General features: G+C 36.5%; 1 protein-coding gene across 1 annotated transcript in view; it reads right to left on the bottom strand.

Moving 5' to 3' along the window:
* EP300 (E1A binding protein p300) overlaps positions 1-21867 on the bottom strand; it is a 75020-nt gene that overhangs the window by 31792 nt on the left and 21361 nt on the right. The window contains exons 3-10 of the mRNA XM_008528067.2: positions 14403-14579; positions 13029-13290; positions 12269-12382; positions 10120-10365; positions 4098-4191; positions 3390-3527; positions 1314-1431; positions 459-633 (exon numbers count right to left, since the gene is read on the bottom strand). Of these exons, the coding sequence (XP_008526289.2) occupies positions 459-633; positions 1314-1431; positions 3390-3527; positions 4098-4191; positions 10120-10365; positions 12269-12382; positions 13029-13290; positions 14403-14579 (1324 nt within the window). The remainder of the gene's footprint in view (positions 1-458; positions 634-1313; positions 1432-3389; positions 3528-4097; positions 4192-10119; positions 10366-12268; positions 12383-13028; positions 13291-14402; positions 14580-21867) is intronic.

Below are 21867 nucleotides of genomic sequence, written 5' to 3'. Positions count from 1 at the left end.
AATGATGCTTCTAAAAAAAATAAATAGTTCTTACCCTTCAAACATAGCGTGTCAATAAGTAAGTGTGACAATGTAAGTAACATGATATCGTGTGTTTAGAATGTATGAAAACCGGTGGGGCTTTGAACCTGCTCAGCCTACATCTATTGGCTGCCTACCATATGCAAGTCAGTGAAAATCTGTGGACTATTATTATCTAGGTGTCACTATGAGAGAAGAATATCTTGGGTCTAAAAATGAAGCCAGATTATCAAGATATGCTTAGTACCATGCCCAGAAATCTTAAATATAGTGTTCAGCTACTGTTTTTTTACTAAAGGATGAATTATTTTTTTGCAAAGGCAAAAAAGGGTCATTCAAAAGCTCTAGAATTACACAAGCCAGTACAAATTAACGACTCTGATTAGAAACCATTTTATTACCAATTTCTCCCTAAAATAATAACAAAAAGCACTTACTAGAAGTCATTCCTGGTTGTGGCTGCCCCATGTTAGGCCCTGGATTCATAGAAACTGGCACCATGCCTGCAGCGTTCGGTAGCATATTCTGTTTCTGTAGTCTAGTCCTTCGTTTTTCTTCTAATTCTTTCTGGATCTTGTAAATCTTCTCAGCTAGCAGATGGTAATATTCCGCCTTTTTGAATTTTGGAAATAAAATAAAGATGAGGAAAAGAGAGGGCTAGCATCAGGTAACAGAAAAAATGAACTATAAATAGATATTAGCTTCTTTTACTAAATGGGGGAAAAAATCTAATCTACTTTCTTAGATCATTCCAAATATAAGCTCATGTTTGTAATGATCTCCTGAAAAGCAGCTATCTTATGAACCTATTCAATAAAAAGCATGACTTCTCAGAGTAGGTTTACAAAATATGTGTGGGCAATTTAAGCACATGGAAAGAATATGCCACATTTTGAAGAGATGCCAATTTAGAGAGGAAAGTTCAACTGATGTAAAGAAACTAGACTACTACTTAAGCTGAAAACACTAAGCAGCTGATTCACCATATTCCAGTGAAAATAGCACAGAGCTGGTTACAGCTCAACCACTTTTTAAGTTGACAGAAGGACAACCCAGATAAAGTGCCACATGAGTGCACTGTGTTATTAAGAGGAAAAAGTGTAAGATTCTTGATGACATACACTTTAAGAAAACTGCTTTGTTATCTCGACTGTGCACAGTGAGAATAAGACAGGAGAGCTAAAGGGTATCCCCTAAAGTATAGTATTACTTGTTGATGTTACAAAGAGGAGTAAACTAAACAACTAGAACAAGCCCATTTCTGACTTTATATAGAAAAAATAGATGCTCACTCGATTATTTGCAGATTCATACATGTCCCCTTCCACTTTCCGGGCATATGCCACTAGGTTTTCCATCCGTCTGTCTTTTAAAGCAGCAGGATCGGGAGTAGGAAATATGGCTTGAACGCTAGGAAGAGAAAATCCTACCACTATTATATTATGTCAGCTTTTCATTCTCATCATAGAAATGTACAGTACTTTATACTACTTCTTGATTGGTATTTTCTCATTTTTATACAGTGAACACATTAAGTAAAATTTAAAAATTAGGGGTGGGATGTGCTCAAATATAAAATACTGACTGAAATGAAATTGTCTCTTTATGGTACACACAGGATTTTCCGGATCAGAATGTAAGAAATGACTCCATAAAAATACTCTCTGGTCCGTGTCACTCTAATGTAGAGCAAAAACTAATACTGTGCTATTTGCATAAAGCACAAAGTAAGGAAACCTGACCTTTGTCATAGTATCAAGTAGCAACAGCCTTCAGATCCTTCTACTCTCCTCAATTTATCATGTTTAGTAAAATAAAACCTATTCATCACCACAAAATCTTCAAAGATCAAAAACTTGAAATGGGGGCCAGCCCTGTGGCCGAGCGGTTACGTTTGCGCGCTCTGCTTCGGTGGCCCATGCTTTTGCCAGTTCAGATCCTGGGCGCAGACATGGCACTGCTTGTCAGGCCAGGCTGAGGCCACATCCCACATGCCACAACTAGAAGGACCCACAACTAAAATATACAACTATGTACTGGGGGGATTTGGGGAGAAAAGAAAAAGAACGGCAACAATTGTTAGCTGAGGTGCCAATCTTTAAAAAAAAAAAATCTTTAAAAAAAAAACAAAACTTGAAGTGAAGGGGACAGAAATGCATAACGATTCTGCTCAATTCAATATCTTTTACTCTCTAGCAATTGCCTACAAAATGCTTGGCACTAGTGTTCCTAAAGAGTGACAAATGTGATTTCCAGGCACTAATTTTATCATTTGGACACCTCACATTCAGTTGTATAGTACTTGAAGGAACCAGATGGGGAAGGAATAAATGGAAGTTTAGAAGAATATCTGAGTTGGCAAAAAATTCACAAGCATATAATAAACTTTCAAACATCAAGTCAGATGATCAATCCCAAATAATCCATTGCCTCTATCAATTCAGTAAAAGTTCCTAAACAACTTGATTACCACAAAATAAGTTTGTTTTGGTTATTCTTTATTAATTTTATTAAAATCTCAAAATTTTCTCCTCATCAAATTCTATTTCTAGTGCTATCATTTTAGAATTCCTAAATGAAACTCAAGTATAACTGGAAGGCCAATATAACATAAAAATAAAGATGATAAAAGATAAGCTACATGGTTCTAAGCCAATAAAAAATATGGATGGAATTAAGGAGACCCCTAAGTGGAGTAGAAATGAAAAAAAGACCGCTTTCTCCAAGAACAACAACGCTGCATGTTGTTTGAAGTGTAAGCTCTGTAATCAGTGAGGTCCAAGCTCTAGCCTAATGATACTGGGTGAATTACATTTTACCACTCCATACGCCTTCCCTCTCCTCCATCTGACAAAAACTCTTTAAAGACAGCGTTTGTAAGGCAGAGTGTCTGGCATATATCAACTTCACAACAAATAGTGCAGCGGTATTTCATAAACCATTGATATGTGCACATTTGGAGGACCGGAAGATCACTCTGCCAAGTTTAACATGTCAACATAATAAAAGCTTTGCTAGGGATAACAGAAGACAGTGTTGTCACTGCCATAATCTAATGAGCTGAGATCTAGTTTTTCTTTTAAAATATGAGTTTTGTAAAGGCAGTGACACTAAAATAATTTTTAACTAATATATTGATTACTGTCACTAGGCAGAATAGTTCACACAATGTTAAAGCTGAAAGACTCCTACAAATGATGGTGAGAAGTCGAGAAGCAGAGAATAGAAGAAAGCCACAGAAGCATAAGTATTAGCAACAGCCAGGTTATAGAAAATCAGTAATATTCCTCTTGTGGTTAGGTGCCTGCCAGATTGGAAGTATGTTGACATGCTAACTCTTTATCAATAAGACATGCCTACAATCTTACAGTTTGTGAACAAGATGATTTCGAAGGTCCTGAGTAATGTCTTCATGCCATTGTTTCCGAATTCCAGTACTGGATGGTTGAGCTGCTGTTGGCATAGGACCCAGAGAGGTCACACTGGCATTTTCACTCATCATTGGGCTTTAAAAAGGAGTCGTGAAATAGTTTTAGTGAAGAAAGGTAGAGAAAGAAGATCTCATTTAAGTAGAGCTGACAGTGATGACTGCAATGGGTCTGATACACTATAACAAGTCTATTTACATTAAGAAGTCTGGGGAAAACAGTTTGTATATGTTTGTACTTGCGTGAGGGAACGAGCTAACCCACAACATTTCATTGAGTGGAAGGGAGGATGAAGTCTTGGGTTTAGAAGACTACATTTTGTGTTATAAGACCAAGCTGTCATTTTGACACAGCTTACCCCAGAGAATTCACTGGGTAATGGACTAATTCTTAACACTGGGATAAAGTAAACTTGTTTTTTAAGCAGCTGCATACTTGCAATGTACATACGGGAAGGTGCAGGTTACCCCCAGATAAGTAATATAATTTCAAATAAGATTACAGAAAGCCTAAAGTGTGTACTCAAATATACTATTTGTTTCCATTCATCCAGGCTACCTTCAAATGAAAGAAACTAAAAAACTCAATTAAGGAATTTTAACAAGTGTTTAAAACATGACACACGGTACAAACCAAGATAAAACTTACTTTTGAGAATTTATGGCTGAATGCAACATCGAGTCAGAAAGAAGATTTGACGTTTGAACCCCTACACCTCCATTTACTCCCATAGGACTAGCACCTAGGTCAAAAGAAAAAACAAGAGCGATTATTTGAAATACTAATAAGAAGAAAAGAGGTGAGGGGGGAGAAAATTAGGGGGAAAAAAGCTACGAAAGTGCTAGAAGAAAATATCAAAAGAAATTTTTATCCTTTCAAAACTCTGAAGCCATAAGGACAACACTTAGAAATCTTAGTAATAAATAAAATAATCACCATAAATGAAGTCAAGAGACAAATGACAAATCAGTAAAAAAAAAAAAAAAAAAAAAAAAGTACTAGCAGCACATATAATGATTGTTAGCAATATAATTAGCAACACATATATAAAGGCTAATTCACGAAATACCTTACAAACCAGTAAGAAAAAGACGAACAATCCAATACAAAAGGAACAGGCAATTTATATAAAAAGAAATACAATAGCTTAAAAAATGCAAATATGCTGGATTGCACTTAAAGTAAAACCTAAAGCAATACATTTTTCATGTATGAAATTGTGAAAACTTTTTAAAGTTTGAGAATAGGAAGTGTTGAGAAGAATGTGGGGAAAGAAGAACTTTCCTTGAAAATTTACAGATGTGTAGACTGACACACCCTCGGAGGGCTACGTGGCAACTGCTAACAAATGAGGAATTTCACGCACATGTTCTTTCACTTAGGATCTCCACTTCTGATATCCTGTCTCACGGTTATACTCATATACGTATGATGAACGTAAGTACAATCATGTTAAAAGGAGCAAAAAAACTAGAACCAAAATTGTTTAGGGAACTGAACTATACATGAATACGTTTTCATAAACACAGACAATTTACCTAAGGAGACAGAAAGAAAGTATGTACAATGATCCCAAAAAAAGGGCATGAAAGGCAGGGTTGGATTTAAGATAAACAATTTTTATCGAATACTCCTTCAAACTGGCTTCAGTAGTTCTATGTGCATATATTATTTCTTCACTAACAATTTTAATAAATATTCTATTTCTTTAAAAACAACCAACAGCAATATTCACACCAAACCAGATTTTCATGTGGTTAAAAAAAATTTCTTTTGGATGTCTAATTCTATTAATATATCCCTCATGGTATTTTAGTTAAAAACAAGAAAACAAAACTTTCCATTAAAATGCAAGTAATTGGCTACATCTGTAAACAACGTTTTATGAAGAAAAGTATGGTTGCCTTCTTTCATCACACTTCCTAAATGCTTAGGCAGAACTTTGCTTATGACAGCATCAGGCCAGCTCTGAAAGTGCTGGAAGTGGTCTTTTTAAAAAGAGTTATGTTGTCCACAATTCTGTATTTAACACTGAAAACACTCCATGTGTAAATACTCATTTTTAGAAGAATTATGTACCCTTACTATAGACTTGTTTTATTGGTGGCAATAGTATGATGAGGTAAAAGAAAAAGTGATTACATCATATATCAATTTACTTATCCTACTGCCTTCTGATGACACATGAAAACAGTAAAATATTCTCTCCAAAGGCTCCAGGTCCATTTAATATTCAGCACTGATTGCAAGTAATGGCTCAATCATAGCTTGAGAAGGAATACCCTTACAGAGGCTAATATTTAAACCCTAAGGGTTAGCCTTCACCTCAGAACACAAAAATGTACGAAGCCAGACATTAGAACAAGTCAGAAAGAAAAAAATGAACAAAAACATAATTCATGGTACTTAAAAATCAGCAAGAATATATTCTTGTTTGCTAAGCCCTAAGAAGAATCTCATACTAATAAAAATCTTCATAGAATAAGTAAAATCAATAGGAACTACAAGATTAAGAACGTGGTCAAATATGTCAGGGAGGGCTTACAGTAAAAAGCTCTAATTTTGGGCTCCGGAGGGGATTCCCTCTTCCCTTCTCTGCTATAGTCTCTCTAACCTGCTATATGTAACAGAGATCCTAGTTTTGTCTACTTAATCACTTCCCTGCCCGTCCAGACTAGCGATGTTTGAAAGTAGAGACCATGCGCCTTTAGTATGTTTTTTTCAGCACACAGCACATGTGAATGAATGCTGCTAATCATTTATTCAAATACCCTTGTCATTCACAAGTACCTAAAATTTATAACTCAGAGTGTTCCAGCATTACAGCCCGTCCTGCCAGAGCAGGAGACACATCTAGAATCCCAAGTCGTTACTGTGCACACATTTTCCCATGGAAGCATTGGTATAAACGTTTGCTCAGGTGCTTTAGCCTAACCAGCACTACACCTCAGCTAAAGATGGTGTGACGTAGACCAATAAACATAAATACCACTTGTTCTAAAAATCTGATGATTGGGAAAATAAACTAGAGATCTTATCTACCAAATAAGTGAGATATAAAACCTTTAGAAGAGGGTACAAAGCAAAATTCAGAAGTTCTTGATAGTAATAGCTTCAGTTTCCATAATATAGCTGAAAAATAGCTAACGAATAATTTGAAGGTCAACAATAAACACAGAGATTAGGGATACTGAAAAGCATAGTTAAAGGCAAATAGAGAGTCCCAAGAAATTTTTATGCTGAAACTAAAACCTGATTGTATACACACCACCACCCATGACATATTATGCATACCAAACATGTTTAACCTGGATCTAATTATATGGAAACAATTATACAAATCCAAATTATGGGACAATATAGAGGGTTCATCAAAAGTCAATGAGTGATGAACAAAGAAAGGTAAGAGCACTTCTAGATTAAAACAGACAAAAGATACAAAATGAAATGAATGTAAAAAGCCTTGACTGACTTTGGAGGGCAACTGGAGAAATTAAAATATAGATTGCATGTTAGATGACATTATTGAACAACCGTTCAATTTTGCAGACATGATACAATATTGTAGTTGTGGAGAAGAATGTCATCACTAGGAAACATCTGCTGAAATAGTTAGAAGCAAGTGTTAGGATAGCTCAAATCCACACAGAAACAAAGCAAATGTGGAAAAAATGGTGAAAATTAGTAAATCTAGATAAAAGTTATGTATACAGTCTTTAGTGAATTACAATTTTTAGGTAGGTTTGAAAACTCCAAATTAAAATTTAGGAGAAAAAAATGAATTCATAGAGGGAGTAAGAAGGCACCAAAATACCACCTGTACCCTAAACTTGCAACGAGTATGAAGGAAGAACATAGACTATTTTAAGTCGCTGTCAGGGAGGATACACAGATGTTTTAATGGCCCAAATTTCCTGATGAAGTTTTCCCCTAGATTTCTAATTACATATCCAATCTGTCCCTCTTGGCAGGGCCCCCAAGAATCTTTTAGGGTTAAAATGAGTGAGACCTGACAGCACCAACTATTTGGAGTCTACTCTTGGAAAAACATAAAAGATAAACATTTTAGGTTGCTGAGTTAATGAAATATACTTAAGCAAGTTGCTTTTGTTTAGAAGTGGGATAAAAATTTTGTACTGTTGGGGGGCACAACATAGTTCTGTTTGTGGATGTAGCCTACCAGATAGGTCCAAATTTGAAATATCCTAAAATAAAGTCCATTGGTGAAAGAAAAGAGAAGTGAGAAGAGCTTGGTTTAGTAGTTCAAAATCATAAAAGACATCAAGAGAGTAAGAAAATATAGTTATCATTCTAATTTGAGTATTTAACAACTGTGTATTTCTTTACTCTTTCTGATAATAAGGCGCTAGACTAAGGCCAAGTTATGACTCCAGAGCCATATTTCTGATCATCATCAAAATTATTATATTCCTGGTAAAATCCATTATAAAACTCTCATAACGATAGAAGCCTTAAAGGATCACTTTAAGCACCCGAAAAAAACCATTTTTAGCAAAAACCCCTCATCCAAACATCACCCAAAAATATAAAGTTTTGGTTAAAACTAATAAATTGCTTAAGATTTTGGTGTGAAGTGAAAAAGCAGTCACATGTTCATAACATGCAATAAATACTTTCTTAAAACCTCCTTAAAAACTTCTGAGAAAATTACATGACTCAGTCATGGTGATTCCATTTTGATATTCATTTCCTTTATTTATTATCTGGGCTTTAGGGAACACATAAAAAGAAAATGAAAATACCAGGGACACTCTTCAACATAAACATATAGGACTAATTATTTTTTAAAAAGGCTTTGGTGTAAAAGGAAAAACACTTTTTAAGTGGGCCTTTGCCAGTTTGGGCCTGTGCCTGATGAACAGAAACCACAAGGATGTTATAGGCAGAAAAGCAAGAGTACTGTTTTCATAGCAGTTTTCAAGATGGGATCTAACACAACAAAAGAAATAAGTGAGGTATTCTAGAAGTTTGGCTCATAATAATGATTATTACTAAAAAGGTACCATTGACTGAATAACAAGAAATAGATGGAAACTTGATTAATCTTAAATGTAATCCTAAAATAAAGAAAAAGACACTGAGAAAGAGGAAAAAAGAAATCACAAGAAGCTAACATTTAAATAATTTTGTAGCTATACACAAATGTACAGACACAGAAGATACAAGAGAAGATGAAAAGAGCTAAACTAGGAATTATACACAGAAATTTGAAAAATTAATGGAAAATAACCAATTATAAAAATGAAAATCCAGGCCAGGGGTAGACAACAGCATTGGGTCAAGATCCTAAAATACAAAGATACACTCTGCATAACATCGAAAAGAGAGGAAAAAAGCAATCGTAAGTGGAAAAATAAAAAAATTTAAAAGAAAAGAGAAGGGTGGGGTTGCGGGGGGGGGGGGGGGCGGGGAAGAAGTCCTCATATCTCTTTCCATTTCTAACCCCTTTTCATGTACTTCTAATATACAAGAGCTTGAAAACAAGCCTGAAAAGGTATGCTCACTCTTCATCTTAGTTTCTGGTCCAGTTTTTTAAACTCCTCACTCAATAATTATTTAACAACTTAGCACCGTTTGTTGTAAAATAGTGTACATTTCCTTAACAAAAATTAACAAGATTACATTTTTACAAGGGTAGTGTGTCCAATTTTGTTTCCTCATTTAGAATCAAACGATAATGGGCAGAAAGTAAAGACCACTGCAAATATCAATAAAGGATGAAAATGGATTTCAGAGGAAAAAGCATGGTGGATTATTCAGAATCAGACTGTTTTCTAGTTATAGAAAACTTCATCAGCAAGAACAATTTGACAGTAAGAGGCAAAGTATTAAAACTCACAGACTTACTAGTGCTGGATATCTAACTATTTAAACGAAATGGCTTAGATGTTCACCTGCCTGACAGCGAAGGGATAATCACACAGCAAATCTCCTTTATTTTACCATATAATTAGAGAAAAAAAATATACCCCAAATTAGGGTATCAGAACACTGCTCATTCTTCCCCTTCTCTCTCAGTCACATCATAGTCACATAGGTTAGGCAAACAAGTACATTTAATCAACTATTTCAAAGGCACACTACTCCTGCTGTGAGATACATGGAAATCTGCATTAATAATAACCACACCTATTTCTATACATTTCAAACCAAAACACAACAATTTCTTAGTGCAGTTTAAATTAGCAAAAAAAACCCCCCAAAAACTGGGAACCTAAATGTCCACCTGTAAGAGATTGTTCTGTACAAAAAAATACTATACAACCATTAAAAAGGATACATTGGGTATGGAAAGTGAAAGACGACAACATTATTAAAGAAACTGTTATAGAATAGCATATGGGATCCCACTTCTAGAAATATTAAGCTCATATGTGTTTTAAATAAAAGGATTAAGAAGGATATAAATCAGTAGCAGCTGTCTCTGGTATATGGATTACACGGGGACTTTCACATTGCAATCTTTAAAAAATTACTTCAAAAAATTAATCACTTAACAAAAAAACTAAGGAGGGGGAGAGAGAAACAAATATAGAGACAGACACACATACATAGAGACTAAAATAAGCTAAGGAGTTAACCCTGCATGTTACATGCATATACACACATAATCAACATCACATCTGTCTCTAGGAGGACACAAACTTACTCATGTTGCTCATGGGCCGCATGCCTTGGGGAGACTGCCCGGACTGCTGATTTTGCTGGTTCTTTGCCTGCACCTGGGGCTGCGTCGGCATCTGATTTACTTGATAGGGTAGTCCAAGAGCTGCATAGGCTCTTTCTATAGAGCTGGGATCAATCTGACTAACAGTGCTTAGGCTGGGGGTAGACTGTTGACCCACACCTAGAGAGCCAGTATTTCCAAGTCCAACTGGTGCTCCAGTCAGAATTGCTAGAGAAGACAAAAGAAATGGTGTTACAAAACATTAAAGACGGTACGGAAAAAAACCCAACATGTTTAAGTGAATTAAAAAAAACCAAAATTACTGTTATGTGATTGTAAAACATCTCAGTACATGCATCTTGTTTCCCATTATTTCCTTGAAAAATTTTCTAGATGTACAACTGATTGGTCAAAGTGGATCGTTGGCATGAACAGCTTTTGATCCAAAATAACCAAAAGCCCTCCCACAGGCTGTTTCAATGTTCCCACCACCAATGTATGAATGTCTTAGAGCCATGCAAATGCCAACACGAGGTAGCATCATTTTTGCCAATGTGATGGAAGAGAAATAGTACCTCATTTCATTTAACAGTGAATTTTTTTTTGGAGCAAGATTAGCTCTGGGCTAACATCTGCCGCCAATTGTCCTCTTTCTGCTGAGGAAGGGTGGCCCTGAGCTGCTATCTGTGCCCATCTTCCTCTATTTTATATGTGGGATGCCTGCCACAGCATGGCTTGGTAAATGGTGCATAGGTCTGCGCCCAGGATCTGAACCAGCGAACCCTGGGCTGCCAAAGCGGAACATGAAAACTTAACCACTCTGCCATGGGCAGGCCCCAACAGTGAACTTTTTGGTATTTCCTCCCTCTAATGAATTGTCTATTTCCTAGTCCCAATTTTCTACTGGGCCATTTATGATTTTTTTTAATTAATTTATGGAATTTAATTCCCTTTTCATATGCTGCACGTGTATTTCCAAATTTGTCTTTCAATCCTAAATCCTTAAGTTTTGTTTCTAGAGAAGAGGTATGGTAGCTGCACTTACAGCTTTCTACTTTTGACTTCTTTTTTCTCTAAAGAAAAGCTGCTCATCACATGCCAGGTTTTAAAAAATACTCTCAAAAATTTTTTCTTTCTCTTAAATAATCTCAAATTATCTACATATTTAGATCACAGATATAAAAGAGTGACTCGCCCCATGTCAAAGCAATCATCTTTTAAGTTTTCATGAATTTAAAAATGGAGCATAAATTCACCTATTGTTCTTATAAAGAATGACTATTAAAAGTTTTTGGGGCCTGGCCCGTTGGTGCAGAGGTTAAGTGTGCACATTCCACTTCAGGAGCACGGGCTTTGCCAGTTTGGATCCTGGGTGTGGACATGGGACCGCTAGGCAAGCCATGCTGTGGTAGGCGTCCCACATATAAAGTGGAGCAAGATGGGCACAGATCTTAGTTCAGGGCCAGTCTTTCTCAGCAAAAAGAGGAGGATTGGCAGCAGATGTTAGCTCAGGGCTCATCTTCCTTAACAAAAAAAAAAAAAAAAAAGGTTTTGGATCTTATTTTAAGTAATAAGCAGTTTAATTCTAACCTCATTAATATGAAGTTAATGGGAAGTGGAAACAACCTAGTATAATAGCACTAGGCAGTCACAGGAACTTCACATAATCAAAAGTACTCTTTGTTGTTATTAGTGCCATTGAGTAGATTCCAACTCCTAGCGACACAGGGTACAGCAGAACAGAACCCTGTCCAGTCTTTTTGCAGTGCTCTGCTGCTATTCATAGGGTTTTCAAGGCCAACTGTTTTTGGCAGTGGGTAGCCAGGCCCTTCTTCCTAGTTTGTGTGGTCTGGAAGCTCTGCTGAAACCTGTCTACCATGGATGACTCTGCTAGTATTTGAGATACTGGTGGCATAGCTTTCAGCACCACAGCAACAGGCAGCTGCCACAGTAGGACAACCAACAGATGGGTGGTGTGGTTCCCTGACTGGGAAACGAACCCAGGCCATGGTGGTGAGAGTGCCGAATCTTAACCACTAAACCACAAAGTACTCTAAATCCCACCAAACTGCACTAGTGAGAGTCTAAGAATACTTTTAGTATAAAAGTGTCAAAAGATTTAATCACTTACACTGTTGATTTCTCTTATCCCCAGCATTTTTAAGGGGAAGACACACAGGACAATCATGCCTTGTACAATTCTTCCAGTGTGAAATGATTTGTCGAGAAGATGCACAGTGTGCCACTAAAAAGAAGAAAAATTATTTTTTCAAATGCAGGCTATATTTTTACATTAGTATCAGCTAACTTATTGATCACATAACAAATGTTAAAATGTTATCAACTCGTTTCATCTTCGTACCACACTTAAAGATAGCTATTATTACTCACATCTTATAGTTGAGAAAACAGGTAAAACTAGTTAAGTGATCTGCACAAAGTCACAGAGTACCGAAAGTGGGATTCAAACTCAAGCAATCTGGCTCCACAGCCCATCTTTTCACCACCAAGCTATGCAATCTACTTTATTCTATTAAAAATCTATAAAAACAGATTTCTAATCACTCTATAAATACACAAATTGTATTATGGTGGGTAACACTGTTTTAGCATTTGCCTACAAGATAGTTAGCAAAGGCTCAATAATATTTAAAATAGGCTATGCTGGGGCTAATCAAAGCCAGCAGGGATCATCACAAAATGGAAGTCCTTTAAAACTTCTCCCACCACATCCCTAGATACTCACAAAATGATAAGTGAATTTTATCATATCCTAATATAGAGTAAGACATTATCAGTAAAGGAGTCTCAAAATAGAGTTGATCACATTTTTTTCTCTTCTGACTGTAAATCTTAATCGCTGAGCACACAGACCCTTTGAGCCCACTCACCTTGGCAGGACTTGCCTGACTGGCAGTGTGTCATGTGGTTTAAGACGTTCTTCATTGTGCGACAATGGGGAAGGTTGCACTGCCTCACTTCCCCATTAGCCTGCTCCCGGCGCTGGCACTTGTGAGCATGCAAGAGGAGAACAAGCTGCTGCTGGATGAGCTTACGCTTCTCTGGATCAGCTGTGTGTGCTCCAGAACCCATCGCTTGGGCTACTGGAGTCACAAGGCCTGGCTGCTGGACCTGCGGGGCCTGCTGTTGGCCCTAAGGGATAAAACCATAAGTATACATTTAATATTAGGTGCCATCGTGTGCTATCTCTTTAATAAATACAGACTTGGAAATTTTCAATTAAAACCTTTAAATACAGTCTACTGTATGCCAGACTCCACTTTTTGACACAGGGGATTCCAAGAAAAATAAACAACTGCTCCTACCATAAGCAGCTCAATTTAATAAGCAAACAAATTACTACGTTACTAAGTGATATAATCAAAGCACGTATAACATACAGAGAGCAAAAGAAAGAGAAGGACATAGTAAATTCCAGTGGGAGAGGGAAAAGCAAGGAGTGTGTAGTGAAGAGTGTGTCCAAGTTAGGTTTTGAAGAATAATGAAGAACTTCCTGGGAGACCAAGCAGGGGCCTAAGGTGAGTGAAAATTAGTTTTTGTAAAATCTGGTTTTTCAAATAAAAAAGTAAACATCTCTGGGGACAGAAATGCCATGTTTTATTCATCTTCATATCTCCAGTACGTAGCAGAATATCTGAAATAAAGGCGTTTAATGAATATATGACACAAAGCAAAAAACTAAAACATCCGAAAGAGAAATAAAATATGTATAGGACAATTTTTTCCAAAGCTGAACGTGGACTACTTGACACATTTACAACTAGAAATAGTTTTACTTTAGAAAAACAGCAATGTTAGAAGCTTTGGAGATTTTTTCACAACAAAAATCACTGATTAAAACAATGTGTAACTTTGAGAGGGCAGTTACTTTTGTGTAGGGGTATCAGATACAATCAGTAGATATGGTCACTGAGACTTGGAATCCTTTGTCAGAGTCCTTCCCAAGAAGAAAGGATTTCCCTTTCCCATCCTATAGAAATGTTCACAAGCAGAAGCTGCAGAGCATGGCAAGCCCCAAAAACTTACACTGTAGCAGCCCCATTTGCTCCTACTTGGACTACCATCCTTACTAATTAATACAAGTAAAAGAATACCATGTGAAACGGAAGGAAAGCACACGCCTCTCTGATCACAGGGGCCATTCATTACATCATAGTGTGTACAGTGCAAAGCATGAAAGTTTAACATAATTCTTTTGTTTAAATGCCAGTTTGAGACAAATTCATAGATAGATTACTACCCACCATGTTGGGCATTCCTCCACCAGGAACTGCCTTTTTGTCCATTGCAAATGGAGATAAGCTATTTGGTAATACAGACTTTGTCTGAATCTGGAGACCAAGGCCACTGGCTCCAATCTGCTGTCCAGAGTTCTGAGTGTATGGAGAACCGTAAGGATTAGGGTTGTTCATCATTCCCATCTAAGAATAAGAAATAGAAGAGAAATTAAATCTTGTTCTCTACATTAATAGAACATTACTATTCTACTTCCTAACTTGTAGAAACAATTGTAGAGGAAATCCTCTGCATTTATAAACAGACTGTAGAAGTATGCTCATGAAAATGCGTTTTCAAGATTATGATTTAAGGGTCTCAGGTACAGTAAATTTACAGAGCTATTTTCTGTAAATATTTGAGATAAATATGTTTTAGGAAAACTTACAAGCATTTCATTTAGCTATACATGCTAAGCAAGGTTTGCTGTTCATCTCCATTTTTAACAAACTAAATGCAGTTTCATGAATGTACAAACTATGGCTTAGTAAATTCAATTCAAGTCATCCCTAAATATATTAGAGTTTGATATATAAAAGCATTTGAATGCTTATTCCAGCATTTTGTTTATATAAAAGGTAGAAAACTGGTAGTTTGGGGGATAGATCCTTTTTTATTTAGGGTCATGGTGGCAAAGTGATTTTAAAACTTTTTGAATCTGAATCCTTTAGGTAGAGCATACAATCAGCAGAGTCCACACCATTCCTTGCTGTCTTAAATCTAGCTGCTTTATCCATTATATTGTCTGCTTGGCTCTCAGAGTAATTTGAGTTTCTCCGCAACCCCTATGTAGCTTAAGAAGTAGGGTTTTTTCCTGTGTTTACATAAGTCCATCTGGAGCCATCATACTGTATAATGATTAATTGAAAGAATAGAGTATTAATTATTCAAAAGCCAAATGATAAACATTGCTTTACTGATAACAAGGCTGCAACTTACAATTCTATTCTTCCATGTGAGATCCCACTGTAAGTCAATCATCACCCACCAGAAACAGAGCAAGCACTCCAAACAGAAACTAAGGACACTATAGCTACTGCCCAGTTTAAAAGGAGTCATACTAGATTTCTCTCCTTCTCAGCCAGATCCAATTCCATCAAAGGGTCCTTCCAATTCTACCTCTAAAGAAATACACACCCCCCCCCATCCTTAAAATCCTTCCCATGTATCCATGTCCACTCTCACTCCCTTAATACAAGCCCTTCATCACAGCTTGTGTGGACTGTGTCCAACAGGTTTTCTTGCCTTCTGTTCTTTTTTCTATTTACAAAAGAAAAAAACCATGCTATACCAGAACCTTCATGATCTTCATGAGGCCTGACTACCTCTCTCCATGGTATCCTATCTCCCGTACCAAACAACTTGCAAATCCGAGAGCATCATTCTTCTTTCATCTCCAGCATTTGCCTTAAGCTTTTCTTTTTCCCTATAACTAGGCAGTGACATACCCTCCCTTCCTATTTGACTCCTGAATGCTAACCTGTAAAGGAAACAAAATACTAAGTTCACAAAGAGGCAGTCCAATTTTCATTTTTTGTTGCTTGCTTAGTTGGTACAACTATAACTAAGAAGCCGCTGTAGATCCTACTCATCCTTTAAGATACATTTCAAAAATTACCATCCCTGTGAAGCATCTGTCTACTGCTCTAGACAGCTAAAGAGCTCTTTTTCTACCCTGACACAAATGTTCATGCCTTTATTTATAATACAACACAGGTGATAAAATAATCTGTTAAAATGCATGCCTCTTCAATCCTGACCATGCACAAAAGGGAAAGAACCTTACTTGTCCGTTTATCCTTGTAGCCCCATCACCCTAAACCGATTGACAAAAGAGCTCACAGACTCAGGAAAACAGAAATTATAAAAGTCATAAAATAAAGAGAATGAACCACTATAAATAAAATTCAGTTCTCTAAATCATATGCAGTTATCGACAATCTGCAAATTCATATGAATATGACACCTTTATTAGTTCAAAGTTGTGCCTATAGTGGAAAGGCAAAATAATAAAGAAAAAAAAGAAAGAACATTTATGTTTTACAGGTAAGATTAGAGAGTAGGACTTAAGTAACTTGCCTGGTGCTCTAAGGACAACAGGGAATGAGACTGAGAGAAGTGGCACAGTTTGGGTGAAAGCATAAAAGAAGGGGGCAGCCCGAAAGGGAAATAACCAGAGTAAAGAACTTAGTGATTCAGTCTCCAATAACTGGAACTTCCTAAGTGAATGTGGCCAGTTAGATTGTAGAGACAATTAAATACAGAAAACAGGCTTAAACGCAATTTTGGGTTTCTTCTGGTAGTTTTGAATGTAGCTGCAAGTGCTGCTGCTATATATGCTTTTAGGGTACTAATATTTACACTAATACAGTTCCAATAATATGCACGTCTACACCTGGGGGTGTTATATTTCACTTGTGCTTCCTATTAGCATAGAAATTCATGGTAGACGTAAAATGAAAGCCATTTTGTCACAGAACCTGCATGACAGACCACAAAAGACCAACAGACAATAGATTATGCTTTTAAGAGTCCATTATTTACATATATAAAATGCTGGGATCTGTAAGCTACCTTGATGTCTCTTGTTAATAAGCATAATGTCTTTATTCAAATACATCCCAGCAAATTCTGGTCCTTCACATCTGTTCACATACATACTGTCTTGCCTACCTACACCAACCGAATTTCAACCAGTTCCTGACACTGCTTGTTTCCTCAATCACGACGCATTACCTAGAAACTCCAAGTCCATTCTATAGCAGACTATGGCCTCAAATACACAGGCTGCACTGACTACTGGTCAGCTGGCAGTAATTTATTCCTGACACTTCTGGTCACTCTGACCAACAACAACTCTCAGGTTTTTGTTTTTGCGTCTCCCTCAGAGTTCTGCTGCCAGTGTTGGAAAATAAAATACAACCAATGCCCCATCCTTACCCTTTCTATCTCCCCAGCCCTCACTACTCACTAACAAACAGGAAGGGAATATACTGTACTGAATTTCTATTATACTGCAGTTATTTATTTGATCTTGTTCCCTTCTGTATAGCTAATGTGATCCCGATGTCCAACTACTCACCACCTACCTGGACCACAGTGATACAGATACCCACCTAAACTGAAAAGGCAGAGGACCAGGAAGCCACAAACAGTACTAGGCAGCTAAACAAAAAGGACCTATGGGGGACTACATTTTTACATTTTCTTTCTTTTTAAAAATATCTGTCTCTACAGGTTGTTTCTAAGTTTTCAATATATTAAAAGCAGAAAGGGAACACAGAGACACAAAAAACACACGATAGTGACAATCATTGACAAATAAATAGAAAAAATAAAAAGTAGTACCCAAAATATAAAGAATATAAAAGTTTAACAACATTTAACACAGGGACAAAAATCCCTTAATAAGACTTGCAGGCACCACAGCAACAAACTAATACTATATGTGTGACTCCAAGATTCACCAAATAATAAGAACAAAATTAAACTACATTCAGACATTCCCTACTAGATGTTACATATCTGTATCTAGGTTACATGCCAGGCACTATGTTAAACACCAGGGGTATGATGATACACAAGGAAAGGGATCTCTCAGAACCTACCCCAAATCCTAAACATGATTTTTCAGATTCATTCCCATTAATCCTACACCATTGTCTTAGTTTAGGGTGCCTCATCACTCCATTAGGGACTACTCCTCTTAAACTGATATTGCACACCTAAAACTACATCCATCTAGATTGTAAATTTGGGCACAAGAACCTCCTTTTTAAAACCCATCAGAATACAGTATTTAAGAACTGTCTTTCCCTCTCTCTCAACATGGATTCCTCCTCCGTCTTACACTTAATACCCCTCTAACTTGTCCTTCTGGCTTTACTCCTTGCCTATCCAAGGACACTCAAGTTCTGTATCAGAGATGCAAAAGAGATCAATCATTGCTCTTACTTTAAAACTTTACAGGCTAAATACTCTTTAACATCACATGCCAAAGACCATCACAACATCACAAACTGATGTTAATTTTAAGAGAAGAGCTCCAAAACTGACAACAACATAGTGCTGCTATCTCCTCAAGAAAACTTTAAAAAGAGAAAAGGAAAGAAGAAAAAAGAGAATTATTCCTAAGGTCAATGCTCATTTCAGTGAAGTCCAGTGTTTTTTTCCTAACACCAATTTCACTAGTCACAAAGCATATAAAACTTGGATATGAATTCATCCAGATGCCAGGTTACACACATCTTCATAGCATGTGAGGTAACCAGAGTCAGAGGAAAGGGGGCTCTAGGATTTGTTTTCTTCCCCCCCCCAGATGTAGGACTACAGAGAAAGAACTGAAAGTAATATATAAAGATGCTCCAAGGTTGTGTCTGTGAAAGGGCCAGGGATCACTAAGGCAGGATTATAGAAAACAGGCATGACTCCTGCTCTTACAGGTCTCAGTCTAGCAACGATCACACAAATATAAAGTTACAACTCAGTTAGGAGGTGAATGCTGCTGCAGCAAACACAAAAACCTGGTATTTGTTTTTAGTTGTGTAGGTTTTGTCAATACGTGAATCATAATAATAGAATGACAGTACACTGCAGTGATGAACAATGTGCACTTTTAATTCCGAAAGAAAAGATGACCTCTCTGTAACACTCCTCTGACTTTGTTTCCTCACCTGGAATAAAACTATCAATTCATATGGTTGATGTTAGGATGAATGGCCCTAACACATATTAAATATCTATTAATATTCAGGAGCTCCTTAGCATTTAGAGTTTAACACTAATTTAGGTATAATTATTCTGTCTGATATTGTTACTTAATAATTTTCTGGATTTTGTCTCCTGAATCATAACAAGCTCTTTCATAGAACAGACTTGTTTTTATTTTCTAAGAAAAGAAAGCAGAAAACAAACAACTCCAGAATATTAATGAACACTTCTTGAATAAAAAGTCCTTAGTTCCAAAGAAAGTAAACCTTCCATCAAATTTATACAGCATTAATCCACTGAAGTCTCTACTAGTAGCATCCCCATATTCTCTAGCCAACTGCTGTTCATGGGGTTGGTAGATTTGATCTCCCCCATTATAGCCGAGAGCTACGCCTCTAGAAGATTCCAGCTTCACTACATGATGTAGGTTTGATTTCTCCCCTACCCCATAAAAATGTTTTAAGAACATCACAAAATGGGAACTACAATAATACTAAGCACTTGCTACTACTCCTACTGTAATAATAAGGGTTTACTATATGCCGCTCACAAAGCACTTGCTTATATTAACTCATTTAGTTCTCCAACAATCCTATGGGGTAGGTACAGCAAGCAACTTGCCCAGTGTAAAAGCTACTATGTAAGCGGCTGAGTCCATGTTTAACCCAAGCAATTCTGCTCTATAGTCCACACCAGTAACTATGATTCTTTTATTAGTTAATTTCATCTCTTCATACATAAAGGATAGTTGTTGGGAAAAGACTTTTCAAAGTTTTTTATTTCTTTTGTCACCAGCATTTTTGAGGAGGCAGATATAAAGTCTTGTGAAGTTATCGGAGAGTGAAATGATTAAACCGAAAAGCTGCACAATATGCAGCTAAAGAAGAGGCTTGTGGTACAGCCTAGATTCTAACCCAGGTAGCATGGTTCAAAATCTGTGCCTTTCACTGTACGCTCCTGAATTACTCAGTCAGAAATAACCTTAAGACATAAAACATTTTGTGTTTGATTATTTTATGGTGACTCCAAAATTAAAGATTAGGGTAAAAGGGAGTATGATCCAAGTTTCTTTCAATACATCAGAGTCAGACTTTTGATACAGTATATTGTTATAGTAGTAATGACACAACCTGCCTGCACGTTTTGAACCACAGATTTGTCCACAAAAAGAACTGTGTACAAAAGCCACTGTCATTTGCCAACAGGGTTCAAGTTATCATGTCTCATTGAAAATTTCCTTGTCTTAATTCCTGATTCTTAAATATCATCAGGACTGTTAAGAATTTTGGAAGAAATATAATAAATATAATCAACTCTATGAGGTAATTTTAGGACCTGGTACTATGGAAGGACAACTGCTAGTCAACAATTTGAACATCTGACTTGAATTTATTTTCATCTTAAATGGGAAAATATAGAAAAGGCTTTTTTCCTGCCATAAAGAGAAAATTAATTGTTTTATGCAAGTACTTACTTGTATATTATTTGGGTATCTCATCCTAAACCTTCATAACTCCAAAAAGTTCATTTACTAAACCGCTATAAGTGCTTTATAAGTATCAACTTCTAAAATATAGGTGGGACTCATTCAAAACAAGGAGATATTTTAATAAAGTTTTTATGTCTGAATTCTCCCCTCCCACAAAAACATAAGCTCCACAAGAAATGGAATTTGTGTCTTTTTTGTTCACTGCTATATACCCAGTCCCTGAAACAATGTTGATGCAATTTGTGATTTAGATTACAAATAAAACAGTGCCCTACTTCCAGCCTAGGCATTCTCCTTTCCTTACTTTACTTTTCATCATAGCACTTAACTGAAATACTATAAATTTACATCTCAATATGCACACTAGAAAGTAAGTTCCATGAAGTAAGTTTATTCATTGCTCCATCTTCAGCACCAAAGCTAGGACTCAGTAAATATTTAATCACTTTAGTGAAGGTTTACTGTCTGTCATCCCTCCTCTCCCCACAGGAATATAAACATCAGAAGGGCAGGGACTCTTCCTTCATGGCTATGTTCCTAGAACTTAGAAGAGGTACCTAATAAATTCCACCTTCTTGTTTCTGGTTCTCATTCCAAATATTCTAAGTAAACCACATCAACACAGCAACATAAAAGTGCCAGAAAGGGAGAATCTACAGAGCAGGTAGGGATGCCAAACAGAATCCTTCCCTAAGTTGTCAATATTCTTTATTGCGTAGCAAAAAAATATTCAAGAGCTTTCATATATCTACACGTGACCTCAGTCCCCCGAATCCCAATTCATCCCTGTGTCTTATTTCATCCTTGAACTCTTCCACCATCATGATTCTTAGGAACACAAAAGTCCTAACGCCTACCCAAATTATTCGTCTTACAGAGAAAGCTTGCTTCTGGTTCCTTGTGAAAATCTTACCCATCTCCAATATCACTTTCCAAGCAAAGCTATCTCTTTCATTCAACAAATATTTACTAACTACATGCCAGGCACTGGCAACTACAGTGTGATGTCATTTTGAGGAAAAGGAACAAAATATGCGGAAAAAATATGAAGGCTTAGCATCAAACATATGCTTATAATGTCTTAATTATACATACAGAGTACACACTTAAAATGTTTTTAAAAATATATTTAGCATTCTTTACTTAATAAAGCTAAGAAAGTAGGTTTTTTAAAAAAGAAGAAATTTTCAAACAATGGACAAAATTAGGTTAACTGGAATACCTGGAATGTTAGT

This window comes from Equus przewalskii, chromosome 29 (genome assembly GCF_037783145.1).
Source record: "Equus przewalskii isolate Varuska chromosome 29, EquPr2, whole genome shotgun sequence".
NCBI lineage: Eukaryota > Metazoa > Chordata > Mammalia > Perissodactyla > Equidae > Equus > Equus przewalskii.
The sequence above is the reverse complement of the archived record's forward strand: the minus strand, read 5'-3'. Positions and strand labels throughout refer to the sequence as shown.